The 26,875-nt window shown below is 70.7% G+C and overlaps 2 protein-coding genes across 3 annotated transcripts; one reads left to right on the top strand and one right to left on the bottom strand.

Moving 5' to 3' along the window:
- Positions 1-10,380: 10,380 nt before the first annotated feature.
- Positions 10,381-18,384, bottom strand: THBS3 (thrombospondin 3; the record flags this gene model as incomplete). Its single annotated transcript, XM_082496050.1, has 23 exons — positions 10,381-10,461; positions 10,736-10,875; positions 11,820-11,992; positions 12,083-12,279; positions 12,450-12,498; positions 12,606-12,784; positions 12,860-13,053; positions 13,239-13,291; positions 13,420-13,538; positions 13,666-13,825; positions 14,045-14,152; positions 14,272-14,382; positions 14,482-14,634; positions 14,728-14,805; positions 14,968-15,108; positions 15,300-15,448; positions 15,533-15,584; positions 15,677-15,759; positions 16,071-16,097; positions 16,357-16,459; positions 16,552-16,808; positions 16,981-17,187; positions 18,288-18,384. 23 exons carry the CDS (start codon positions 18,382-18,384, stop codon positions 10,403-10,405), a joined length of 2,889 nt encoding a protein of 962 aa, XP_082352176.1. The 3' UTR covers positions 10,381-10,402.
- Positions 18,385-21,139: 2,755 nt separating this feature from the next.
- On the top strand, positions 21,140-26,732 carry MTX1 (metaxin 1). 2 transcript variants are annotated; one of them, XM_082496130.1, is made up of 8 exons: positions 21,140-21,294; positions 21,408-21,477; positions 24,598-24,677; positions 24,827-24,919; positions 25,268-25,450; positions 25,641-25,717; positions 26,079-26,233; positions 26,330-26,732. In XM_082496130.1, exons 1-8 carry the CDS (start codon positions 21,214-21,216, stop codon positions 26,560-26,562), a joined length of 972 nt encoding a protein of 323 aa, XP_082352256.1. In that variant the 5' UTR covers positions 21,140-21,213; the 3' UTR covers positions 26,563-26,732. The 2 variants fall into 2 exon arrangements, with proteins under 2 accessions (XP_082352256.1, XP_082352257.1); XM_082496131.1 differs by having other exon boundaries at positions 21,203-21,294; positions 25,268-25,507.
- The last annotated feature ends 143 nt before the right edge of the window (positions 26,733-26,875 follow it).

The raw sequence follows: 26,875 nt of genomic DNA on the forward strand, positions 1-26,875 counted from the left end.
GGGGGGGGGAGGCTGGGCTGGAAGGAGGTGTGAAGACTTTTTTTTTAAAAACGGCTCATTTTCAATGCGGCTCACCCCGCCTGCGGCACCGTGGCCGGGCACAGCCACCGGGGCCGGGTATAGCCACCACGGCCGGGCGTAGCCATCACGGCCAGGCACGGCCGCCACCGCGTCCCTTCCGCAGGCTGCCGGGCTGTGGGTCCTCGGTGCCCCCGCTGTCCCGTGGGACTGCAGAGCACCGCTGGCTGCTCTGCCGTGTCCCCAGGGGACCCACGGGCTCGGTCAGCCCTACCTGCGCTCCGGAGGGACACGCCAGGCCCCCGTTACGCCACTCAGTGCCAAACCACATGCCGCCGGGGTGGGCTGGGGCCGTGGGGTTGGGATCGGACCCGGCCGGGAGCTGCGCGGGGCCACCATCCACTACGGGGACCTGTGCCAGCGGTCCCATGCCGGGATCCGTCCGAGCTGCTGTAGTTTCTCCTGGGTTCTGTTACATTTGCTGTATTTTCATGGTTTCCTACAATAAACTGCAATGCCAGACTCCTCCCGAGCCCCGCGGGGAGCACCGGCGGGGGGGGGCTGTGGGGTGCTGGCCGGGGCCAGGGTGCGCGGTGGCGTGGCCGTGGGGCTGTGCTGTCCTTCGGGCTGTGCCAGCAGGGGCCAGTCCTGCCCGGGCGAGGACCCGGAGCCGCCTGGGCAGTGCTGACGTGTCCGGTCCCTGCCCGCGCTCTGCCTTCATCCACGTGGCCGCTGTCGCCCCGTCCTCGGGTGTTGGGGGGGGGGTCCTGGACCACTGCCGAGAAAAAAAAAAACCCTATAGCATCAGTGGGGGTGTCCAGGCTTGGGGGGCTGCTAGGCAGCGGGGCATCCTTGTGGGGTGGGTAATGGGGGCTGGACACCCCCTCCGCCTCAACCCGGGTACCCCCATCCCGTGGGAAGCGATGGGGCAGGCGGAGGAGCCACGTGTGGGGTCGGGGTCCCGTTCCCCCCACCCTGAGCTGGTGTCTGTCCCCAAGGTACACCCGTTCCCCCCCCCTCCACCCCGGTTTGGGGTGACGGTGGCCGGGCAAACAGGCAGCTCTTTGTAGGGCCCAGCCCAGGCGCTGGTTTCGATTCCTGCGGGCCCTGCCCAGGGCCGGGGGGTGCGAGGGGGGGCACACACAGCCCTGCCCAGCCCCAGGCGGCAGCAGCCCCCCCCCCGCACCCCGTAGGGCCCTGCCCTGGGCACACACAGCCCCGTTCCCGGCTGGCAGCAGGGCTGCGGTGGGGGGCGGGGGGGCATCCCCATCCCCACAGCCCCCCGTCCCCATAGCCCCCCGTCCCCGCGCCTGCCGGGCTGGAAGGCTGTTGGGTTTCACCGTTGCTGTTGGCAACTCCGGTTATCGGCAAGGAATGGAAAACCAAAAGCGGCAGATCCTTCCCCCCCCCGCCCCCACCTCCATTGCACCCACCACCCCACCACCGGCGTCGGGACTTGCATCACCCGCTCTTGCCAGGCAGCCCCGACCCCAGACCCCCCCCTGCCCCCCCCCCAGCCCCTCGCCCATACCCCGGCACAGCCCGAGCACCTCCTGGCACATGCCAGGGCTCCCCGGCAGCCGGCACAGCCGCGTCCCCCACCCAGAGCCCACGTGCCGTGGCCGAGGTGCCCACTAGCCACACGCCACCGGGCCGGGCCGGGGGCTGGTTCCCGGCAAAGCGGCTGGCCCCGCGCCTGGGCACACACGGGATTTCTTCGGGGAAGGTTTGTTTCCTTGTTTTTCTGGCTTTTCAGTGGTTGCCAAAACCCTCCCAGCCCCCAGTGCGGGCCCAGCCCCAAACCGGGACTGCCGGGGGGCCACCACCCCTGTTCAGGGCATGGCCGGCCCTGAGGCTCACACCCCGGCACAGCCCGGCACATGGCCCCGTGCCGGGCACACCGGGTCCCGCTTGGGTCCCCAGCCCCGCTGGGGCCACCCGGCTGCCCCTCGGCACAGCCCTATCCCCCTCCCCTTCCTCCTGGCGTCCCCCAAAGCCTTTTCGGGGCTCACCCGGCGGTTGGAGGATCCCGAGCCCGGAGCAGGCAGGGGAGGGGAGCGGGGGCTCGGACACCGCTGTGCACGCCAGCGATGCACCTACGGCCCCCACGGGGCTCACCCCGCTGCTTTACTGCCCCGTCGACACCTTTACCCGCCGTTTGTGCAGCCGCGGGATAACCGGTTGTGTCGAATGAGACCCGTTTGCTCACGAGACAGAAACTGAGATTGCGGGAGGGATGTGGGCACGAGGTGTCCTGGCAGGATACGGTCACACCCAGGGGGACAAAGGGGACGGGGACATCACCCGCACCCAACAAACTGTAGGTACAGTGACAGCGAGCGAGAAACAACCCCGGCGTCACCCCCAAGTTTGCCCGGGCTGAGAAACGAGAGCGGCCCCCCCAAGCTGAGCTCACCCGGGTGGGTGATGGCCGTGCCGGGGATGTCCCACCAGCCGCCGGGTCGGAAGGGGAGTCACTCCCCCCAGGGAGGCACCCGGCGCGCCGGGAGAGCCGCCGTGGCATCACGGTGCACGGCACCCGACTGCACCCATCTTTTTATTGTGAAATGCGATAAATATACCACGGCCACGGACCTGCCACCCCGCTTCCCTGCCGGGCCGAGCCCCGACACCCCGTATATATATTTATATAAAATAACATCACTGAAAGAGCAATTGAACCCCCAGGGGCGAGCGCAAGGGGGGGGTGTGCAAGCTCGGCCCCCCCACCCACAGCGAGCGTGGGGGCCAGGGGATGCAGGGAACGCTCCCTCCCGCCCCGAATCTTTGTTCGTCCAGTTCTGTCATGCGCACGAATTCCGGCTCCTCCAGAACCATCCGGCTCCCGCTGCCCGCGGCGAGGGGCCAAGCAGCACCGGGGGATGCTGCTCCCCTGGGAACGGGGGGGGCTGCGGCCGCCCCCTCCCCTCGGCGGCTGCCCTCCGTCCCGGCGCGTCCCTCAGAGGTTGTCGGAGGTGGCGGCGGGGTTGGTGTAGGTGAAGGTGCCGGCCCCCGCGCCGTTGCTGCTTGCCACCTGGGGAGGGAGCGGGGTGAATGGGGGGGGCATCACCCCGGGGGGGGGACCCTCGCCGCGGGCATCACGGGCAGCCCGGCGCACAGCCACAAAGAGCAGCCCCCCCCCACTGCTCGGTGGGCAGCGGCTCCGGCCATGGGCACGGCGGGCAGCCAAAGCCCCCCCCCCTCCAGCCCCCCCCCCCCTCCCCGGGCACAGGAGCTGGCAGAGGAGGCGAAGCGGCTCCGGCCGTGTTCCTCTCCTCCTGCGCGATAAGCCGGCCCAGCAAGAGCAAAGGTAAATATTTACCCGGGCCCCGGTATTTGAACAGGGCGAGCAGGGAGCTGAGCAGCTGGATACGGCCCCTGCCCGCAGCACGGGCACACGGGGGGAGCACAGCGCATCGGGGGGGGGACGGGACGGGACGGGGATGGGGATGCCCCCTTTCCCCCCTCCTCGAATCCCACATCGTTTGGCAGGGGAGCCGTTGCCCTCCGGTTTTGGAGCTGCCGTGCGGGGTGCGGGATGTGGGGTGCGGGGTGTGGGATGTGGGGTGCGGGGTGCGGGATGTGGGGTGTGGGATGCGGGATGCAGGGTGTGGGGTGCGGGATGCGGGGTGCGGGGTGCAGGATGTGGGGTGCGGGATGTGGGATGCGGGATGTGGGATGCGGGGTGTGGGATGTGGGATGCAGGGTGCGGGATGTGGGGTGCGGGGTGTGGGATGCGGGATGTGGGATGTGGGATGCAGGGTGTGGGGTGTGGGGTGTGGGATGTGGGGTGCGGGGTGCGGGATGTGGGGTGCGGGGTGTGGGATGCGGGATGTGGGATGTGGGATGCAGGGTGTGGGGTGTGGGGTGTGGGATGTGGGGTGCGGGGTGCGGGATGTGGGGTGCAGGATGTGGGGTGCGGGATGTGGGATGTGGGATGCGGGGTGCGGGATGTGGGATGCAGGGTGTGGGGTGTGGATGTGGGGTGCGGGATGCGGGGTGCGGGATGTGGGGTGCGGGGTGTGGGATGCGGGATGTGGGATGCGGGGTGTGGGATGTGGGATGCAGGGTGTGGGGTGTGGATGTGGGGTGCGGGATGCGGGGTGCGGGATGTGGGGTGCGGGGTGTGGGATGCGGGATGTGGGATGCGGGGTGTGGGATGTGGGATGCAGGGTGTGGGGTGTGGGATGTGGGGTGCGGGATGCGGGGGGATGTGGGGTGCGGGGTGCGGGATGTGGGGTGCGGGATGCAGGATGCGGGATGTGGGGGGCAGGGTGCGGGATGCGGGGTGCGGTGTGTGGGATGTGGGGTGCGGGGTGCGGGATGTGGGGTGCGGGATGCAGGATGCGGGATGTGGGATGCAGGGTGCGGGATGCGGGGTGCGGTGTGTGGGATGTGGGATGCGGGGTGCGGGATGTGGGATGCGGGGTGCGGGATGCGGGCTGTGGGATGTGGGGTGCGGGATGTGGGATGCGGGGTGCAGGATGTGGGATGCAGGGTGTGGGGTGTGGGATGCGGGGTGTGGGATGTGGGATGTGGGGTGCGGGCTGTGGGATGTGGGGTGCGGGATGCGGGGTGCGGGATGTGGGGTGTGGGATGTGGGATGCAGGGTGTGGGGTGCGGGATGTGGGATGCGGGGTGCGGGATGCGGGATGTGGGATGCGGGGTGCAGCCCCCACCACCACCCCAGCCCTGCTCCCAACCCCGCTTCCCCCTCCGCGGCAGAAGGATGCCCCGACTCCGGCAGACACGAGGCTCCATCCAGGACACGGCCGAGCCCCGGAAGGGGCAGCGCGGGCAGGCAGCGAGCCCCCCCCCCGCCCACCACCGGGCATGAGGAGCAGTCGCCCAAGGTCGCGTGGAGCTCCCCGGAGCCGGGCCGGGTCTGCCAGCACCGGTCGCACGCCCAGCGCCGCTGCTCCATCCAGGCGTGAAAGTTAGGCTCACCTCCCTGGCGTGGGGCGGGCTCCCAGGGCCACCCATCCCCTGCCCCACCGGCTCCATTAGCCATTAACGCGGGGGTCAAGGGACCTGCCCAGCTCCCCGGCTGCACCGAAAAGCACCAGCCCAGCCCTGCGGCAGCCGGTTCGCCCGGTGCGAGGAGCCGCGGGGACGGTGGCGCTCGGCTCTCACCTGGCTGTAGGGGTTGGGCTTACTGCTGGGCGGCGCGTAGCGCCCGTGGGTCTGGTACGGAGGGTACTCGGCCATGCGGTGGTGGGAGTCCTTCGTGCTGAACAGGTCCAGCTTCCCGCGGCTTTTCCGACGGCAGGTGCAGGTGGTCTGAGCCGGGGGGGGAAAGGGAAGGGGTCAGGGATCCGAAGGTACGGGGATGGGGCCAGGGGACCCACCAGCAGAAGGCAGGCGAGGGCAGGGATGGGGACGGGGCACTCACCATCAGGAGGCAGGTGAGGATGCTCAGCAGCAGCAGGATGCAGACCAGGACCAGCAGAGCAATGGCCCAATCCGGGACCACAGGCACCGGTGCCGGGGATGTCACCGCAGTGCCTGAAAGAGGACCAGAGCTGTGTCCGCTCCACTGGGCAGAGCCACCGGGCAGAGCCACGGGGCTGACCGGGACAAACAGCCCCGAGAGACCCCCCAGGATGGGGCACGAGAGGATGAGCCCCTCCTCCATGGGGTCCAGTTGGTCTTCCCAGTGCTGTCCACCGCAGGCACCGGGAAAACTGACTGGTTCCGCTGGTTGCAAAGCCTGTCCCACAGGTAAAACTGGGGGTGTCCCCCCGCCCTGCCCCGGCCGGGATGGGGCAGCGCTTGCAGAACCCCCCAAAACAGCCCGATGGGGCTCCGTCGTGTGTCCCCCCCCCCCGGCGCCCCCCAGCCCGCAGCTCCCGCTCACTCTGGATGCTGGCCAGCTGCAGGTCCATGATGAAGCCGTCCTGGTCCAGGCTTCTCCTCAGCTGCTGCTCGGCGGCGGCGCTGGCGACGGTGTCATTGTCGTCCCCAAACACAAGGGTGGACTGCACCTCCACCGAACCTCGGCTGTCCACGAGAGGAGGCGTCAGCCCCCGCATTGCTGCCCCCCCACCCCCACCCCTCACCCCCATCAGAGGCTCTGCACCGGTCAGCCGGGATTCTCCGGCCGCCGCAGCCGGGACGCGTCGACCGGTTCACCTGAAACGGAGCTCGCTGCATCCCTTGTAGGTCTGCCTGCCCGCGCAGCTCGCGCAGCCGAAGACGTATTCGTACTGGAAAAAAAACCATGGGGGTGACGGTCACCTCGCCGGCAGACACCCCCTCCCGCCCGTCCCCTCGCCGTCCCCCCTCGCGGCACCGGCCGGGGCTGGCAGAGCGGATGCTCGGGGCTCTTTTGTGAGGAGCCCTGATGGGAGGCAGCTCCTTCCCAGTACAGACTGGGGTGGTGGTGGTGGGGGGGTCTTCGCTCGCTGGGCCGGGACTCACCATGGTCAGGACAGTGTGGCTCAGGCTCCTGTAATCCTTCGAGGTGGGGTCGCGCAGGCTCTCGTTGAAGCTCCTGTTGAGGATGCGGAAGGACAGCGGGACGCGGAGGAGCAGCTGGACCCCGGTGGGACGCAGGGCTGTGGTTTTGCTGGGACCGGGACCGCCGCTGCTGCCCTGCGTAGCCGTGGGGGTCCGCCTGGGAGCCGTGCTGCCCTGAGCGGTGACGGAGGTTTTCCGTGTGGGGACGACCTGAGCGCTGGTGCTCCCGTTGTCTTTAGTGCCGGAGACGGGAATCACTGTGGCACCACCCGTGGGGGAGGTGGGAGCCGCAGAGCTGCTGCCGGTTGCGTTGCTCCTGGAAGGGGTGATCCAGTCGCTGCCGTTGGTGGTGGCGTTGGCGTGGGAGATGGCAGTGGTGTTAGAGATGGGCACGGCGGTGCTCTTGGCTGTGGTGTTGCCTGCGGAGCTGTTGCTGGACCGGAGGTTTGTGGTGTTGCCTGTGGTGGGGAAGACTGCGGCGTGGGAAGAGATGAAAGTTTGGTTCTTTGTGGTTTTGGAGATAGTGATGTTCGGCGCGGCCGTCACGGGGGTGGCGGTCGTCTCGGCGGTTGTCTCTGCGGTGGTCGTGTCAGTGGTGGTCGTCTCTGTGGGGATTGTTTCCGTCATGGTTGTCTCCATGGTGGTCTCACCGATGGTCACATCACATTTACCTAAGAAGAAACACCAGGAGTTGGTGGCTGGAACTGCAGCACCGATTTGGCAAGGTTTTACCCCATACGGCTCCTCAACTGGACACCCCCCCCCCCCCCGGGGCCAGAAGGCACCGAGAAGCACCGGGACTTCCAGGAGCCAACCACCGCAGGCTCACGAGGACAAGACCTTCAGGAACATCCCACGGCTGGGGCTTGTGTTGGGCACACGTGGCACCGCTGAGGGTCTGGGCGGTGCCGCCTGCGTGGTTGGCACCGCTTGCGCGCACAGCCCTGCCGATCCCCCCTGCTCCTGAGGGGACCCTGCCACACCGGGGGGGGTTTCGGGCACAGGTATAACCCTCCTTTGCCGCAGGTCGCTGGGTCGGGAGGGTGAGGTGCCAACCGTGTGTCCCCCCCACCACCACCACCACCCCCCCGGCCTCGCACGGTCTGGCTGCCGGCCAGCGCAGGCGGCTGCCGGGCGGTTTCCCAGCGGGTACCGCGGGAGCCGGCGGCACTGGAGGAGAGCCCGGGGTCCGGACGGCTCACGGAGACACACCTGCATACCAACCTGGGAGCCCCGGGCGCAGCCTGCTCCGGCTGGCCCCGGCACAGCCCGGTTGCCCGGACCCCGCCGATTTTTTTGGCTACGGCTAAGAAGGTGCCACGGCCACCACAAGGTCCCCAGGTCCTAGGTTTTGCTGGGGACAACCAGACTTGGGGTGTTTGCACCCCGCGGCCGGACCAGGAGAGACGGCGATGTCCCTGCTGTCAGGGTGCCCGGGGCCACCGGTTCTGCCGTCACCCGGTCCCCTCTCAGACAGCAGCCCAGGGGACCCCGCTCCCGTCCCCCTGCCCCGTTACCTCCCCGCTTGCCCGCGTCCCAGCCCGGCTCGCTCCAGCTCGGGGTCCCGCTGGCCCCGAGCCCCTCACCTGCGCCCACCACCAGCAGCAGCAGAAGGGCAGTGAACGCCATGGGGTTCATCCCGGGGGGGGTCCCGGCGTCTCTCGGGGCTCGGCGGCGGCTGCTCTCCCGTTAGCCGGTGACGCACTCCGCGATCCGGTGATCAGGAACTGGCGGCTCCGCAGCGGTGGGAGCTTTATAGAGCACCTGGAGCCGGTGGGGAGGCCCCACCCCACCGCCAGCCCCGGCGAAGCGGGGGGGGGGGTCCTTCCGTCCCGCTTGGCGTAGGGAACCGGGGTGCCGCCTCGCCGATGGGGCCCCCACGGCATCCTCCCCTCGGGCTGTGTCCCCCACGGTCCCCCGGCTTGGGAAGACGCCGCCGGCAGCGTCCTCGTGCCGCGGGTGGACGCAGCCTCAGGTGGGGGCACCGGGAAGGGGCAGCGGTGGGGTGGCCCCAGGCAGAGGGGTGGGGGGGGGTGGGGGGGGCAGCATCTTCCCGGCCCTGTGGGCTGAGCCACAGCCCCCCAGGACCTGGTGGGGTGCACGGGGGGACGGAACCCCCCTGCCCCTCGCTCGGGGCCGGGGGGGGGCCTCATCCTCTGGCTCAGTCCGGCGTTAATCATTACCGGTCGGCCACTGCCTCGCCCTACACTCAAATAAACACCGGTGATCCCCCCCCCGAAATGCTTACGCAGGTGGGGCCCAGGGCCCCACAAAGTCCCAGTGCCTCCCAGTAACCTCCTCGCCAGGTCCCCCCACACACACACACCCCATGAGGGCCCCAGCGGGCACAAGACCCCCTTCCCAGTCAGGATGCAGCCCCCGGCCCGGGCTGATGCCCAGTGCCAAACTGGATGCCGCCGCTCCACCCCAAAGATACGGGGTGCCACCCGTGCCGGGACGCAGAGCCCCCATCCTCCCGGGTGACATGTGCTCCTGGCACAGCCTTCCTGGTCCCCCTGTCCTGTGGGAGAGCCCCAATTCCTGGGGAGGGTTTGGCGGGGGGGGGCGGGGGGGGGATGCAGCTCCCGGGCCGTGTCCGTGTGTCGTGTGTCCCCCCCCATCTCCCCATCCCGCTCAAACCAATATTCCGCTTAGCGGAAAACCACAGAGGACACTTTTTGGGGGGGGGGGGGGGGGAAGGAAAGGGCCGGACACGCAGAGCCGTGTCCCCGTCCCCTGAGGCCACCGCCGTCCCACGTCAGCCCACGGCGACACCCGCAGCGGGTCGGCCCTCCCCGGTACCCACGCGTGTCGGCGGGGATGGGGAGGGGGGTCCCGGTCAGCCCTTGGGATGGGGCTCCCCCTGGCGGCCGCACGCGGCTCTCGCCCCGCCGCGCCCCCGCCTCCGCCGAGCGGTACCGGGAGCGGCACCGGGAGCGGCACCGGGGCACCGCGGGCGCCCCTCGCAGCCGGGGGGGGGGAGGGGGGGTGTGAGGGGACTGAAGGAGCTCGGTATCGATGCCCCGACCCCCACCTCCCCCCGGGCAGCGCCGGTCCCGGGGCGGGAACGGGCACCGGCACCGGTCGGAACGGTCCCGCAATCTCCGCGTTGCCCTTTTAAGAGCGGGGCCCGGGGCCGCCGCGCTCATTGCGGGGCGGAGGGGGGGGAGGAGGAGGGGGGGGGGGGGGGGGGGGCCGGTGCCGGTGGCGGTGGCGGCCCCGCGCGCGCTCCGGGGCGGGGCGGGAGCGGGGAAGGGGGGGGGGGGGGGGGGACCCGCATTCCGCCGCGTTGCCGGGCCACCCGTCGCCATGGCGACCGGGCACTGCCGCCGGGGCTCGGCGCGCGCCGCGCAGTTCCCACGGAACGGCCCGAGCGGCGGCGGCGGCGGCGGCGGCGGCGGCGGCTCCTCCGCTCCCTCCGGGGCGGCGGGAGGGACGGGATGCGGTGCAGTGTTGTGTTCTCGCCCACCAATATTGCACTCGTCCCGGCCTCCCGCCGCCGCGGGCTCCGCCGGTGGCACCGGGCTCCCCCGCCCCTACCCCCGCAACGACCACCGGGAGGACGGCGAGGCACCGGGAGAGGGGGGAGGGGGGGCAGGAAGCACCGGGACCCCCCAACCCCCAGGAACCGGGCGCGCAGGCTTAGAAAACACTCAAAACTTTATGGCCAGACTTCGGGCAGCGCCCGGGGCGGGGCGGGGCGGGGGGGGGGGGGGGGACGGACGGGACGACGGCGGGGACGGCCCCGCCACCCGCCGGTGCCGCTCGTCCCCCTGCCCGCCGCGCGCGCTGGTACCGGCAATGCAAAGTCCGCGGGGAGAGGGGCGGAGGGGGGGAGGGGGGGGGGGGTTGGGGGGCCCGGAGCGCCCCGGGGTACCGCTGGCGGGGGGAGGGGGGGGGGAGACACCGGACCGGGGGCGGCCGCTCACTCGCGTCCCTCCAGCAGGAACCGGCGGAAGGGCTCGAAGTCGGCGGGGATCGTGTCTGTCGGGGAGAGAGGGGGAGGGGGGAGTGTGAGGAACCGGGGGTGGGATGGGGGGGGGGGTAAAGCGGGAGGACCCCCCCCCCCCCCCGGCCCCCAGGACCGACGGACCGAACGGACCGCCGCAGCACGGGCGGGGAGGGGGGTGCGTTGGGGGCGGGGGGGGGGGGAGGGAGATGCTCTGCGAGCTCTCAGCCCCCCGACCCGGGGCGGGACGGCCCCGGTGGCCCCACCGGGGGTGGGGGGTGGGGGGGGTGGGGGGAGCCCGGTGCTCACCGTTGCAGCGGTACTGCAGGTTGGACCAGATGATGTTCTCCTGGGAGAAGCAGAAGACCCCCAGCCGCCCCCCCCGCATGGTGGTGTCGATGATGACCCCGGAGTCGGCCACCAGTCGCGGACCCTCGTACAGCCGCACCCTGCGGGGGGGGGTGGGGGGGGGGTGGGGGGAGAACGGCCCGACCCGACCCGGTCAGCGGGATACCGGCACCCCACCGGAGCATCCCCGCCCGGGGCTGGGGTGGGGGTACCGGACGGGGAACGGGGCATCCCGCGGGGGCCGCCATAGGGGCAGCGGGTCGGTGTTGCCCCACCTCGACCCCCCCCCCCCCTCCCCTTCCCTTCCCCCCCCCCCTCCCCTCGCCGTGGCCGGGATGGAGCCCCCCGCGCCGGCCCCGGCCCGGCCCCGCCGCCTTTGTCGGGTGCTTTGCATGTGAAAGGCGCCGGCGGCCGGCGGGGTCGCCATGGCGACGGGACAATGGCCGCGGGGGCCCGGCGGGGCGGACGGGCCCGGCCCGTGGAGCCCCCCCCCCCCCGCCCCCCCCCGCGGCGGCCGCCCCGACGGCATCCTTAAAGGGGAAGCGCGCCCGCGGTCCCACCGGCGCAGGACCCCTCCCCACGGATTGTGTCCCCCCACCAGTGTGGTCCCACCGGCGCAGGACCCCTCCCCACAGATTGTGTCCCCCCACCGGGGTGGTCCCACCGGCACAGGACCCCTCCCCACGGCCAGTATCCCCCCACCGGCGCAGGACCCCTCCCCATGGACTGTGTCCCCCCACCAGGGTGGTCCCACCGGCACAGGACCCCTCCCCACGGCCAGTATCCCCCCACCGGCGCAGGACCCCTCCCCATGGACTGTGTCCCCCCACCAGTGTGGTCCCACCGGCGCAGGACCCCTCCCCACGGCCAGCATCCTCCCCATCAGGGTGGCCCCGCTGCGGGTGGCCCCACCGTTGCCGCCCCTGTCCCAAAGGCCAGCATCCCCCCTCCCCGGTGGTGGTCCTACTGGGACTGGACCCCAGAGCAGCCCCCCACCCCAGCAGCCTCTGTGCCCCCCCCCCCCCCATGCCCGGCCCCCGCTCACCTGATGTAGCCCACCTGGGGCCTGTGTGTCAACTGCCAGCGGTAGGACGTCTTGTCCCTCCAGCCCACGTTACGTGGGTCCTTCCAGAGCAGGCGGACGTGGTCGGGCGTGTGGCCCGTGTGCCACAGCGCGTTGCGCAGGTGCTCTCCAGGACCCGTCGAGGACTTCACCGCCTGAGGGTGCACGGGGCATCAGTGGGGGGGACACGACGGACACCCGGTCTGGGGGTGCCCAACCTGACCCATTGGGTGGCCGGCGCCCACCTTGAGCTGTAGCCCCGGCTCGGCCACGGCGCGGAAGGGGGTGGCCTGCCAGTACGTCTGCTCCGTTTGCTTCCACATCACCACGTAGAAGCTGGCGCTGTCCTGGTAGCTGAAGATGAAGCCAGCGTAGTCATCGTCGGTGATGGTGTTGACGTGGAAGGTGCCCTCGAAGTCCACCCCGTTGAAGGCCGTGTAGCCTACAGGTGGGCAAACGCTGCAAGGAGCCCTCTCCCCCAGCACGGGACCCCCTCCAGCCCACCCTTCCCCCCTCTGTGGGGCAAAGAACCATCCCTCACCCCCCCAGCGCAGGGGGGCAGGAGTAGGAGGGCCGCCCCACGGGGTCTGCAGGCGGGAGAACATCTCTTACCAACAGCCAAACCTGGGTCACTGTTCATGGTCTGCACGATCTCCATGCCCTGTGGGGGACACATGGGTGAGGGGACAGCCCCGGGGACCTCCCGGCGCCCCTCTGCTCCCGCCCCGGCAGCGCACTCCCCAGAAACACGGGGGGCAGCACCCACACCTGGTTGAGGACGACCCAGTTGGGATCGATCTGGGCGTCCCCCTCGGGGTCGAGGATGACGGTCTGGTAGGCGCGGAAGTCGGTCAGCGTCACCTCGGCACTCTCGGGGCACACGTCCAGCTGGTCCACCACCGTGTCATTGTCGAAGTCCTCCTCGCACACATCGCCCACACCGTTCCCTGGGGACACGCGCCCCGGTCAGGGTCGGGCCGAGCACAGGCAGCTCCGTCTCCTGGCTCCCGCCCCGCGCTCACCATCCGAATCCTTCTGGTTGGGGTTGGGGATGAGGCGGCAGTTGTCTGGGCCAGGTGCCACGTAGTCAGGGACGCCATCGTTGTCATCGTCATTGTCGCATTCATCCCCCAACCCATCGTTGTCCGAGTCCAGCTGGGAGCTGTTGGGGATCTCAGCGCAGTTGTCCTTGGTGTCCTGATGCCCGTCCCCATCGCTGGAAGCAAGAACGGGGTCAGAGCAGCGTTGGCGAAACGGGGGCCTGGCGCCACGTCCCAGCACACCCTCACCCACCCTGAAGACCCCCTCGTCCCACCTCGCAGGCCCCCGAGCTTGGAGCCCGGCTCTCCCCCAGGGATGGGACGAGACAGCGAGGTGACCCCGCAGCAGCACCGTCCCCACCTGTCCTCGTTGGTGTCACAGATGTCTCCTACCAGGTCGCTGTCCATATCTGTCTGGAGGAGACCACAGCCCTGGTTCAGCGGACACCCCCGGGGCGAGGGGGACCCCCCCCACCCCCCCAGTGCCAGGCGGGGTCCTGCCCGCCCCGGGACCCCCTGCCCCAACCTGGCCCTGGCCATACCTGAGTGGGGTTGCTCATTTCAGGGCAACTGTCACAGGCGTCCCCGACGCCGTCCTCGTCCCGGTCCGTCTGCAGAGGGTTGGGCACCTTGGGGCAGTTATCCAGCATGTTGGGAATCCCTGCAAGGACAGCGCTGGGTGGATGCCCTCGCTATCCCCCCCCCCCCCCCAGCCTGGCGCCAGAGCACCCCTGCCCTGCGAGCAGCCCTGGCCCCGTGCGCGCCCGCCACCCCCGAGAGCCGCTCACCGTCCCCATCGATGTCATTGTCACAAGCGTCCCCCTCGCCGTTGCTGTCCGTGTCCCGCTGATCGTTATTGGGCACGTTGGGGCAGTTGTCGCAGGCGTCCCCGAAGGAGTCGGTGTCCGAGTTCTGCTGGTCCTTGTTGGGGAAGAGCCGGCAGTTGTCCTGCGGGGAGGAGGACGAGGGACACCCGTGCTGCGGTGGCTGGCAGGCAAGAAGCCGCGGTCCCGCACAGGGACATCTCCTCCAGCACACCCAGTAAGACCATCCCAGAGCCACAAGCCCTGGCCCGCTGAGCCCCGGGAGAAGGAACTTGAGGACATCAGCGCAAAGCCAAAGGGAGAATCCGCCCTCCACCCAGCACAGCCCCCGGCCCACAGCCACCTCCACGTTCTTGATGCCATCGCCGTCAGCGTCATCGTCACACTGGTCCCCGATGCCGTCATTGTCGGCGTCCTCCTGCCCTGAATTCGGTGTCAGGCGGCAGTTGTCCTGCGGTAAAGACGGGGAGGAGACGGGGTCTGAAGCACGGCCCTACCACGGGCTCCCCGAGCCCCGGCACCCCCTGCCCGAGGATGCTGCCCCCCCCCCCCCCATCTCCGGGATCCCACCTGCTTGCAGTGCTTGTTATTGTCGATGCAGGGCAGGGGCTCGTCCGGGTAGCCGTCGAGGTCCGTGTCTTGCCCGCACACGTTGCCGTTGCCAGCCCAGCCCACGTTGCACTGAAGGAAAAAAGAAATCAGGAGCTGGGAAGCACGGAAGGGTCCTGAGCAGGTACCCCCCACCCACTATGCGCCCCCCTTCGCCGTCCTCCCACTCACCGCACAGGAAATTTCACCGTTCCTCTCGAACACGCAGAAGCCGTTGATGTCGCAGGGGTTGGAGGTGGGAGTGCTGCAGGACTTTTGCGGGATGCAGCCGGACGTTTGATTCCCCGTAAACCCCGACTTGCAGGGACCACACTTGTAGGAGCCCTGGGAGGGGAGAGAAAGGGCAGGGGGCAGGATTCGGGGGGGCAGCGCGGCCCCGGCGGATACCAGGCAGGGAAGCGGGGCAGCTCCGCTCACCAGCGTGTTGGTGCAGATGGAGTTGGGATCGCAGCCCCCGTTGTTCCCGTCGTTGCATTCATCAATATCCGCGCAAACCTGCGAGCAGCGCCGGAGAAACCGTCACCCGGAGCCCTTTCCCCTGCCTGCAGCTCTGCCCATTCCCGCCCCCAGGAAAGCTGCCCTCCTCGGAGCGCCCACGGGGACCCGACCGAGTCGTCGTCGTGTCCCCGTCCCCCCTCCCCCCGGCACCGCACCCACCTGCTTGCTGGCCCTCGCGTAGTCCACCCCCACGCCGGAGACGGTGTTGCCCCGATAGCCGCGGGGACAGGGCTCGCAGCGGAAGCCGGGGGCCGTGTTGATGCACTTGGATCCGGGGAAGCAGGGGTTGGCATGAGCGCACTGCGGCACCGGGAGAGAGAAAAGCTTCACCCCCGGGGCACGGCATCCCCCATGGCGCGGTGGCCACTGCCCCGGGGTGTCCCGGCAGAGCCCTTCTTCGGATTGAGGACGCATCTGGAGAGGGGCAGCATCATCTGCCCACGCTGCTCCGGCGGCGCCGAGGCTCGGACACGTCCGACGGAGCTGCCCACCTCATCGATGTCGGCGCAGTGCGTGCCGTTGCCCTCCAGCCCCGGCGGGCAGGGACCGCAGCGGTACCCGGGGTACTCGTACGTCTCCATGCAGTCCACGCCGCTGAAGCAGGGGTTGGGGTTGCAGCGGGACCGGTGCTCGTGGAAGCCTGAGAAGAGGAGGGTCGGGCAGGGGGTGAGCCGGGGTGTCCCTTGTCCCCTTGAGGTGGGAGCAGAGCCTTGCCAGCACTCACCGCAGACCTGGCACTCCATGATGGTGTTGCGGATCAGAGACATCTCCTTCACCTGCGAGGCAGCAGAGCACGGAGCGTCGGGGGGGATGCAGCGTACCCGGCAAAGCCAACCTGGGGACGGCCGACACTGCCCCAGCACCTCACCTGGTCCCTAATGTCTTCTCGCAGCTCCGTCAGGACCCGGTTGAAGAGAGTCAGCTGCGTGACCAGTGCCTTGGTCTGCTCGCCTGCCGGAAGGAGAAAGGACGCGCTCAGTCCCAGGACAGACGCAGCCTCCCGGGGCTGCGAGCCGGGGAATGCTCTGCCCCCCGACACCGAACCGGGAGGACGAGACGGCCGACGGCCCTTCCTCCTCCTCCCTGTTCCCACGCAGGACCCCTTCCCCTGCAGCACATTCCGCGCTCTCAGATCCACCCCATCCCGAGGAGCCCCGCAGGCACTCAGGGCATTTGGGACAGGCTGCGGAGGGTTCTCCGCCTCCGTGAAGCCCCGAACGCTGCCATCGCCCCCACGGCAGGGTAGCAGAGCGGGGACTTACCCAGGATGGAGGCCAGCACGCTTGTCACTGCAAGAAGAGAGACGAGAGATTACTGAACGCTGCCACCGAAGCGGCGTCACCTTGCGCGGTCGCTCCCGGTCAGCGCGTGCACAGCGCAGGAGCTCCCACCTGCGTGGGGATGCTGGACTGGGAGAGGCAGGAGCACCCCGCCGTGCGACGTGCTGTCACCTCGTGCCTCCGCATGCCACAGCACATAGCATGCAGGGGTGATGCTCTGAGCGCTTCGCGCTCTCCCTACTCGGCGGAGGGCACGGACGTGCCGTACCTGCGCTGTGAATGGACTCGTCTCCTTGGAAAGGGCACTCGCTCAGGGCCCCGACACGGCTCATGGACCCTCCCAGGATCAGCTTCATGGATTCCACGAACCCCTGATGCACGAGGCGAGACGCAGTCAGCCGGGGGGGGGGCTCTGCCGGTCCCCGAGGGTGCAGAGGATGGGGTGGGGGGTCCCGGCACTCACCTGCATCCTCTGGTAAGCCTTCTGCCCCGTGCGCACCTCGATGGACTCCACCTCTGCCAGGGGGATCTCCGACAGCTCGGGCAGCCCCACGCTGGAGTCCATCTGCTTGCAGTCAACGTAGAGCTCCACGCTCAGCATGTCCCCGCGCAGCCCACTCAGGCGCACGATGATGTTGTGGCTCTGCCCGTCCGCCACGTGCGCGTGCTGCAGGTTAACCGAGTGCAGCTTGTTGTCTTCCCGCAGGTAGCGCACCAGGACTGCGGAAGAGCGGGAAGGGGCCGTCAGCTCTCCCCTCCCGGCGCCGACAGCCCGTGCACCCACTGCTCTCCCCCGCCGGCCCCGCTGACGGCGGGAACTCGGTCCCCGTTTCTCTCCGAGCATCACAGCAAGACCAGGGCCAGCACCGTCCCCAACGCAGCAGGCACCCACCTTTGTTGATTTTCCCCACCACCGAGACCTCCAACCACCTTGTGTTGTCCTTCTTGGAGTAGAGGCCGAAGAGGGTCCCTCCCTGCTTGGGGGGCAGGCGGAAGGTGGAGAGGAGGTACACGTCGTTAACCGTCAGGAGCTCCATCCGGATCTTGTGGGTTATGCTGGCCATCTGCCGGGCCTCGCTCACCATCAGCAGGTCGATCACTGCGGGAGCCCGGCACCGAGGTCGCATCCCGGCCGACATCCACCGTTCCGGTCGCGGGAGCGCAGAGATTCCCGGTGCGGAGCTCTACGGCTCGCCGCAAGCCCGGTCAGACCGACGGGACGGGACGGGACGCGACGCGACGCGACGGGACGGGATGGGACGGTTCGGGGCGGGAGGGGGTGTCCCTGGACCGGCGAGCCCCGGGGGGGCCGGGGAAGCCCCGAGGGCTCCGGGCCCCGCCCAGCCCCGGCCCCGCGCGGTGGCGCTCCAGGACCGGCAGCGCCGCGACCGCACCGCCGACAGGGACCGGAGGAGCCCCCGCCGCCGGCGGGACCGGCGGCCCAGAGGGGTCCCCCGACCCGGTGCTTGCCCTGCTCCCCCGCTCGGCAGCCGGGGGCTTCCCCGGGGGGGCGGCTGCAGCCACCCGCCGGCCCCGAGCATCCCGCAGCCGGGGCGGGCAGGGCTGGGAGCGCCGGTCCGGCCCCGCGGGATGGCGGAACGGAGCGGGGACGCAGCTCGCCTGGAGCCGCGGGAACAGCGCGGAGAGCCACCGGCACCGGGACCGGTCCCGGCGGGCGGAGCGGAGCAGCGAGCAAGCGGGACCGGGAGCCTCCGGAGGGACGGGGGCAGCCCTCGGCACCGGCCCGGGGCGCTCCGGGGAAGCACGGAGAGCTCGGTCCCGCCGCCGCACGGCTGCCCGCCTGCTCCGTGCAACCGCACCGGGCGGACCGGGAGGAGCCCCGGCGCCGGGGCAAGCCCCAACCGCGCACCGCGGCCCCGGGAGCCCCCGCTGACCCCGAGCCAGCATCGGGACCGGCGGCTCCCCACCGGCGGCTCCCTTGCCCCGGGCTGCCCCCGGCCCTGGGGGGTGCCCCGAGCCCCGGGCATGAATGTCCCTCTGTCCCCCGCTGCCCGCAGCCCCGCTGCCAGACCTCCCAGGGCGAACAGAGCCGCTGTCACCGGTCCCGGCCCGGAGAACGGGACCGGCACCGGGGCGGGAGGAGCTCCAGCCGCCGCTTCCCGCCGGTCGCCCCGTCCGCCTCGCCCCGTCGGGGCCGCCCCGCCGCCGCCCCGGGGCCCGGCCCGGTAGCAGCCTTACCTTGCAGCCCGTGGCGAACCGCTCCGGCGGCGCCCAGCAGGAGCAGCGCCAGGAACGGGCCGAGCGCCGGGCCCCCCGCGGCCACCGGTGCCCCCATGCCGCCGGTACCGCCGGTGCGGAGCGGAGAGCGGCGGGGCGGGGTGGTTGCGAACGGGGAGGGGCCGGCGCTGCCGGCGAGGAGGAAACAAAGAGCCGTCAATCACGGGCGGGCATCCCGGGGACCCCGGCGGGCGTTGGGCCCGCAGCCCCGCCGGCGGGAGAGGAGTGGGACGGGGCGTACCGGGACCGGGGGCTGCGGGCGACCCACCGGCCGGTCTGACGCTGTTCTCCCGTTCACAGAAATTGAGTGTGGCAGGCGCCGGTTCACCGGGAGGTCAGGCAGTCTGGGGCCGCCTTCTTGCGAGCCAGAACCGCCCCAGCAGCGCCGGAGCATCCCAGCCCGGGAGTGCCGGGGACCGGGAACGCGGGGCTGGCTTTGCCAGGGATGCCCTACGCCGGGGTGCCAACACCGGGAGCCCCGGGGGCTGGCACCCCGGTGTAAGCGCACCCCTGGTCGGTGCGGTGCTCCCCGCTGCGGGAGAGGAGCGAACGGAGCCAGCCCGCCTGGAGCGGCATAAATCAGCGCCGGGATCCGGCCCAAACCCCGCAGCAACACAATGAGCTCATCCCGGGAGCTCCTTCCCCTCCGCCCCGGGCTTGCGGCCGTGTTTACTCCTGTTTTTCCCCTCCGGCTCCATAACAACGGGCCGGGCCCAGCCCCGCCGCCCCCCCGCCCCCCCCCCAGCCCCGCTCTCCCGGCCCCAGCGGTTCGGGGCGCGCCAGCGGCTCCGGGGAACGGGGGGGATGCGGGGGGATGGCGGTTCCGGAGCCTCACGGGGGGAGTTTTCCCTCCCTCTGCTGCCAGCGGGCTCCCGCCCCTGGGTTTTTTTTTTGTTTGTTTTTTTTTTTTTTTTTTCCATGGAAACGTGCGGGTCAGAGCAGCGCGGGGCGATGCGAGGCAGCGGGATGCAGTGCGGGGTGGTGCGGGGCCGTGGGATGTGGTGTGGGGCGATGCGGGGGCAGGGTGATGCGGGGCGATGTGGCCCAGGCAGCAGGATGGGGTGCGGGGTGGTGCGGGGCAGCGGGATGCGGTGCGGAGCGATGTGGTGCGGGGTGATGCGGTGCGGGGCAGTGGGATGCAGTGCGGGGTGATGCGGTGCAGGGCGATGTGGAGCAGCGGGATATGGTGTGGGGCAAAGGGATGCGGTGTGGGGTGATGTGGGGCAATGCGATCTGGGCAGTAGGATGCAGTGCGGGATGATGTGGTGCAGAGTGATGCGGGACAGTGGGATGCGGTGTGGGGGGATGCAGTGTGGGGCAGTGGGATGCAGTGCGGAGCAATGTGGTGCAGGCTGATGTGGGGCGGTGGTATGTGGTGTGCGGCGATGCAGTGTGGGGCAGCAGGATGCGGTGCGGAGTGATGCGATGCGGGGTGATGCAGTGCAGGGCGATGTGGGGCAGTGGGGTGCGGTGTGGGGCGATGCGGTGTGGGGCAGCGAGATGCGGTGCAGGGTGATGCAGTGTGGGGCAGTGGGATGTGGTGTGGAGTGATGCGGTGTGGGGTGATGTGGGGCAATGCGATCTGGGCAGTAGGATACAGTGCGGGATGATGTGGTGCAGAGTGATGCGGGACAGCGGGATGCACTGCGGGGTGATGTGGGGCGATGTGGTCTGAGTGGCAGGATGCGGTGTGGGGTGATGTGGTCCGGGGTGATGTGGGGTGATGCGGTCCAAGTTGTAGGATGTGGTGTGGGGTGATGTGGTGTGGGGCACTGGTATGCGGTGCGGGGTGATGCGGGGCAGTGGGATGCGGTGTGGGGCGATGTGGGACAGTGGGATGCAGTGCGGGACAGTGGGATGCAGTGTGGGGTGATGCAGTGCGGGGCAGTGGGATGCGGTGTGGGGCGATGCGGGGCAGTGGGATGCGGTGTGGGGTGATGCAGTGCGGGACAGTGGGATGCAGTGTGGGGTGATGCAGTGCGGGACAGTGGGATGCGGTGTGGGGCGATGTGGGACAGTGGGATGCAGTGTGGGGCAGTGGGATGCAGTGCGGGGAGATGTGGTGCAGTGGGATGCGGTGGGGGGTGACGATGCAGTGTGGGGCAGAGGAATGCGGTGTGGGGCGATGCGGGGCAGTGGGATGCGGTGGGGGGTGACGATGCAGTGCGGGGCAGTGAGATGCGGTGCGGGGCGATGTGGGACAGTGGGATGCAGTGTGGGGCAGAGGAATGCGGTGCGGGGCAATGCGGGGCAGTGGGATGCGTTGGGGGTGATGCAGTGTGGGGCAGTGGGATGCGGTGGGGGGCGATGCAGTGTGGGGCAGTGGGATGCGGTGCGGGGCAATGCAGGGCAGTGGGATGCGTTGGGGGCGATGCAGTGCGGGGCAGTGGGATGCAGTGTGGGGCGATGCGGGGCAGTGGGATGCAGTGTGGGGCAGTGGGATGCGGTGGGGGGTGATGATGCAGTGCGGGGCAGTGGGATGCGGTGGGGGGTGATGCAGTGCGGGACAGTGGGATGCGGTGTGGGGCGATGTGGGACAGTGGGATGCAGTGTGGGGCAGTGGGATGCAGTGCGGGGAGATGTGGTGCAGTGGGATGCGGTGGGGGGTGATGATGCAGTGCGGGGCAGAGGAATGCGGTGCGGGGCGATGCGGGACAGCGGGAAGCGGTGCGGAGCGATGCGGTGCGGGACGGAGCGCGGGTCCCGGCCGCAGGGACCCGGCGAGCGCAGCCACCCCCCGTCCCGGTGCCTTCGCTCCTCCGCTCCGCTCCTCTCCGCTCCGCCGCTCCCGGGCACGGAGCGGGGCCGGGGCCGCCGCCTCCTCCGGTGCCGCCCCGCGGTGGGGGCGGGCGGAGCCGAGGCGTGTGGTTCCGGGGCGGGCGGGAAGATGGCGGCGCCCATGGAGCTGTTCTGCTGGGCGGGGGGCTGGGGGCTGCCCTCGGTGGACCCCGACTGCCTGGCCGTGCTGGTGAGCGGCGGCGGCGGCGGGGGCGGCGGCGGGACCGGGACCGGGACCGGGGCCGGTGCGTCCCTCCCTCCCGGCCGAGCCCCCGCTCCCGCCGCCGCTCCGCTCTCTTGCAGACCTACGCCCGGTTCACGGGGGCGCCGCTGAAAGTGCACCGGGTCACCAACCCCTGGAGGAGCCCCTCCGGTAAGGGCCCCCGACGGGGCCACCGGCAGCGCCCGCAAACGGGACCACCCAGTCCTCCGCACCGGCACCGCCCGCGGCCCCCGCCCCATCGCATCCCCCCCGCCCCATTGCATCCCCTGCCCCATCGCACCCCCCATCGCATCACCCGCCCTGTCGCATCCCCTCTGCCCCATTGCATCCCCCCGCCTCATCACACCCCCCGCCCCATCGCATCCCCCGCCCCATCGCATCCCCCCGCCCCATTGCAACCCCCATCGCATCCCCCCCACCCCATCGCATCCCCCCGCCCCAGTGCATCCCCCACCCCTTTGCACCCCCCACCCCATCGCACCCCCCCATTGCATCCCCCCACCCCATCACACCCCCCGCCCCATCGCATCCCCCACCCCATCGCACCCCCCATCGCATCACCCGCCCCATTGCACCCCCCGCCCCATCGCATCGCCCCCTGCCCCATTGCACCCCCCGCCCCATCGCATCGCCCCCTGCCCCATTGCATCCCCCCACCCCATCGCATCCCCCCGCCCCATTGCACCCCCCCATCGCACCCCCACCCCATCGCACCCCCACCCCATCACACCCCCCACCCCATCACGTCCCCCCCATCGCACGCCCCGCTCACCCCATCGCACCCCCACCCCATCACATCCCCCCATCGCACCCCCACCCCATCGCACCCCCACCCCATCACGTCCCCCCCATCGCACCCCCCCATCGCACCCCCACCCCATCATGTCCCCCCCCATCGCACCCCCACCCCATCACATCCCCCCCATCGCACCCCCACCCCATTGCACCCCCACCCTGTCGCACCCCCACCCCATCACGTCCCCCCCCATCGCACGCCCCGCTCACCCCATTGCACCTCCACCCCATCGCACCCCCACCCCATCACGTCCCCCCCATCGCACCCCCACCCCATCACGTCCCCCCCCATCGCACCCCCACCCTGTTGCACCCCCACCCCATTGCACCCCCACCCCATCGCACCCCCACCCCATCGCACCCCCACCTCATCACGTCCCCCCCCATCGCACCCCCACCCTGTTGCACCCCCACCCCATCACACCCCCACCCCATCGCACCCCCACCCCATCACACCCCCACCCCATCATGTCCCCCCCATTGCACGCCCCACTCACCCCATTGCATCCCCACCCCGTCACACCCCCACCCCATCACATCCCCCCCCATCGCACCCCCCCCCATCGCACCCCCACCCCATCACATCCCCCCCCATCGCACCCCCACCCCATCGCACCCCCACCCCATCACGTCCCCCCCATCGCACACCCCGCTCACCCCATTGCACCCCCACCCCATCGCACCCCCACCCCATCATGTCCCCCCCATCGCACCCCCACCCCATCGCACGCCCACCCCATCACGTCCCCCACATTGCACCCCCACCCCGTCGCACCCCCACCCCATCACGTCCCCCCCTGTCGCACCCCCCACCCCATCACGTCCCCCCCATCGCACGCCCCGCTCACCCCATCGCACCCCCACCCCATCGCACCCCCACCCCATTGCACCCCCACCCCGTCACACCCCCACCCCATCACATCCCCCCCATCGCACCCCCACCCCATCGCACCCCCACCCTGTCGCACCCCCACCCCATCACGTCCCCTCCCATCGCACCCCCACCCCATCGCACCCCCACCCCATCACACCCCCACCCCATCACGTCCCCCCCATCGCACCCCCACCCCATCGCACCCCCACCCCATCACATCCCCCCCATCGCACCCCCACCCCATCGCACCCCCACCCCATCACATCCCCCCATCGCACCCCCACCCCATCGCACCCCCACCCCATCACACCCCCCACCCCATCACGTCCCCCCATCGCACGCCCCGCTCACCCCATCGCACCCCCACCCCATCACATCCCCCCATCGCACCCCCACCCCATCGCACTCCCCACCCCATCACGTCCCCCCCCATCGCACCCCCCCATCGCACCCCCACCCCATCATGTCCCCCCCATCGCACCCCCACCCCATCACATCCCCCCCATCGCACCCCCACCCCATTGCACCCCCACCCTGTCGCACCCCCACCCCATCACGTCCCCCCCCATCGCACGCCCCGCTCACCCCATTGCACCTCCACCCCATCGCACCCCCACCCCATCACGTCCCCCCCATCGCACCCCCACCCCATCACGTCCCCCCCCATCGCACCCCCACCCTGTTGCACCCCCACCCCATCACACCCCCACCCCATCATGTCCCCCCCATTGCACGCCCCACTCACCCCATTGCATCCCCACCCCGTCACACCCCCACCCCATCACATCCCCCCCCATCGCACCCCCACCCCATCGCACCCCCACCCCATCACGTCCCCCCCCATCGCACGCCCCGCTCACCCCATTGCACCCCCACCCCGTCGCACCCCCACCCCATCACGTCCCCCCCTGTCGCACCCCCCACCCCATCACGTCCCCCCCATCGCACGCCCCGCTCACCCCATCGCACCCCCACCCCATCGCACCCCCACCCCATTGCACCCCCACCCCGTCACACCCCCACCCCATCACATCCCCCCCATCGCACCCCCACCCCGTCGCACCCCCACCCCATCACGTCCCCCCCATTGCACCCCCACCCCGTCGCACCCCCACCCCATCACGTCCCCCCCATCGCACCCCCACCCCGTCGCACCCCCACCCCATCACGTCCCCCCCTGTCGCACCCCCCACCCCATCATGTCCCCCCCATCGCACACCCTGCTCACCCCATCGCACCCCCACCCCATCGCACCCCCACCCCATCGCACCCCCACCCCATCACACCCCCACCCCATCATGTCCCCCCCATCGCACCCCCACCCCATCACGTCCCCCCCATCGCACGCCCCGCTCACCCCATCGCACCCCCACCCCATCGCACCCCCACCCCATCACACCCCCACCCCATCACGTCCCCCCCATCGCCCCCGCCCCATCCCTCTCACCCCCCCCTCGTGCCCCTGTGCCCCTCTGCCCCACCTTCCGCGCCGCCCCCCCCCAACCACGTGCGCCCCTCCCTTTGCCTCGCGCCCCCTGCGCCCCTCACCCGCGGCGGGGCGCCGCCGCCCCCCGCAGCCCCCCCTCTCCCTCTGCCCGCAGGCCGCCTGCCGGCGCTGAAGACGCGGGACGAGGGCACCATCTCCAAAACGCAACAGATCATAACTCACCTCAGGAAACAGGTAGGGGGTGAGGGGCACCCCCTGTTCCCCCCCCACCCCCCACCCCCAGCCCTGGGATGGAGGGGACGCTTTACGGCGGTCGGCCGAGAGGCTCCGGGTGGGATTTGCCGTTTTCCCGCCGGATCACGCCCGTGGCGGTTGTTCTGCAGCAGTATAACGCCGACTACGACCTCTCGGCCGCGCAAGGGGCGGACACGCTGGCCTTCGTCTCCCTGCTGGAGGAGAAACTGCTGCCGGTGCTGGTGAGGAACCATCTCAGGGGATGGGGGGGGGACGCGGGGGGAGATGGCGTCACCCAGGAGTGGAGCGACGCCGGTGGGCTCGGGCGCGCGCCAGGAGAGGTGGAGAAGGCGACGGGCGGCGAAATCCCAGAGCGGAGATGTCCTGGGTGGCGGCAGCCAAATTCATGGGCTGTCCTTCACCCCTGATGGTTTGAGGAACGGTTTTCGGGGCGGCCATGTCCCGTACCGGGCGCGTGGCACCGGTGTGAGCAACGCCGGGCACGGGCTTCGCCGCTCCCGCCGTGCCGAAGAGGTCGCGCCGGCTCCAGCCGTGCCGTCATCCGGGATATGGATTGTTCTCCTCTGCAGCTCCACACCTTCTGGGTGGACGCAAAGAACTACGTGGAGCACACGCGGAAGTGGTACGCGGAGACCGTCCCCTTCCCCCTGAACTTTTTCCTGCCCAACTGCATGCACAAGCGGCACCGGGAGCGGCTGCAGCTCATGTGGGGGGACGGCTACATGGAGGATGAGGAGAAGCTGGAGAAGGAGGTGAAGGGATGCGGTCCGGGCGCAGCGGGTCCTCGGCGGGTGCCCAGCGGGACCCACGTGAGGCCAAAATCTTAATTAGGGTTCGGGCTTCACCCCGGCTGAGCCCCCGCCCCGCTCCCCGTAGCCCCCGGTGGCAGCTTGTCGCGTTGGCTCCGGTGGGTGACAATCCTCTGTCCTCCTCTTCCTCCAGCTCTACCGGGATGCTCGGGAATGCCTGACGCTCCTGTCCCAGCGCCTCGGCTCCCAGAAATTTTTCTTCGGAGATTCGTAGGTGGTCGCGAGGGGAGGCCCTGAGAGCCCCCCGCGGTCTGCGGGGAAACCGCAGCCCCCCCCTCCCCCTCCCCTCCCCCTCCCCTCCCCCGGTGGGGGACAGGGCTGCCCGTGACACCGCGGAGCCATCAGAGCTGCTGCGGGATGGGATGATCCCGCTCCCCGCTCCGTCCTCACCTCCGGGGCTGGAAGGAGAGAGCCTTCTGGAGGAGGAGGAGGAGGAGGAGGAGGAGGAGGCGCTCATCATCCACCGGGGCGCAGTGGGGGGGAGGGGAAGGGGGTGGCCGAGGGGTCCGGGTGGCTTTGGGTGGGAATGGCGGGAGGGACCGCGACGCGGCGGCGGCTCTCTGTGCCCCAGGCCGGCCTCCCTCGACGCCTTCGTCTTCAGCCGCCTGGCGCCGCTCCTGAAGGCGAAACTGCCCAACGGGAAACTGCAGCAGCACCTGAAGTCGCTGCAGAACCTGTGCAACTACTGCACCTCCATCCTCAGCCTCTACTTCCCCTGGGACGGAGGTGCGCTGCGTCCCCTCCCCCCACCTCCCCCCCTGGGCTCGGGGTGGCCCCGTCCCCCTGTGTCCCCCCTTCACGTCCCCGCTCTGTTTCCCCCAGGAGACCCCCCCGCCGCCCCGCGGGCTGCGGGCGCCGACGGCGGCGAGGCGGAGGAGGACCCCCACAAACGGCGCAACCAGCTGCTGTCGGTGCTGGTGGGGCTGGTGGCCATGCTGGGCTACGCCTTCCTGAGCGGCATCGTCTCCATCCAGCGCGGCGGCGGCGGCGGCGTGGGGCCGGCCGGCCGGCAGCCCATCGCCCTGGCGGAAGAGGAAGAGGAGGAGGAGGAGTGAGGAAGAGCTGCACCACCCTTCCTCCTCCACTCCCTGGAACTGACTGGTTTTAGGCGGGGAGCCCGGCAGCATCGCACCCTGCGGGCGCTCCGCTTCTGCGTCCCGCCAGGAATCGGCCGCCCTCTCGGCGGGCAGCGCGCCTGCCACGCCAATAAACCTCCCGCTCTCCGCGCGCGCCCATTTCATCCGCCCGGCAAGTTGGGGGCCCTTCCCAGTTTGCCCAGTTGCGCAGCCTGGGGAGCGCTGCAGTGGGCACCGGGGCGCTGCCGCGTTCCCTTTCTTGCTCTGCCCCAGTACCGCAGCCCTCGGCCTC

This window comes from Vanellus vanellus, assembly GCF_965231255.1.
Source record: "Vanellus vanellus genome assembly, chromosome: 27".
NCBI classification, from domain to species: Eukaryota; Metazoa; Chordata; class Aves; order Charadriiformes; family Charadriidae; genus Vanellus; species Vanellus vanellus.

What these genes read in the sequence shown, in the direction of transcription:
- MTX1 (XM_082496131.1), top strand. Translation starts at nt 21,214, where the DNA reads ATGGCGGCGCCCATGGAGCTGTTCTGCTGGGCGGGGGGCTGGGGGCTG. An exon ending in CCCCTGGAGGAGCCCCTCCG is followed by an intron (nt 21,478 to 24,597) that starts GTAAGGGCCCCC and finishes CTCTGCCCGCAG; the next exon opens with GCCGCCTGCCGGCGCTGAAG. An exon ending in GGGTGCCCAGCGGGACCCAC is followed by an intron (nt 25,508 to 25,640) that starts GTGAGGCCAAAA and finishes CTCTTCCTCCAG; the next exon opens with CTCTACCGGGATGCTCGGGA.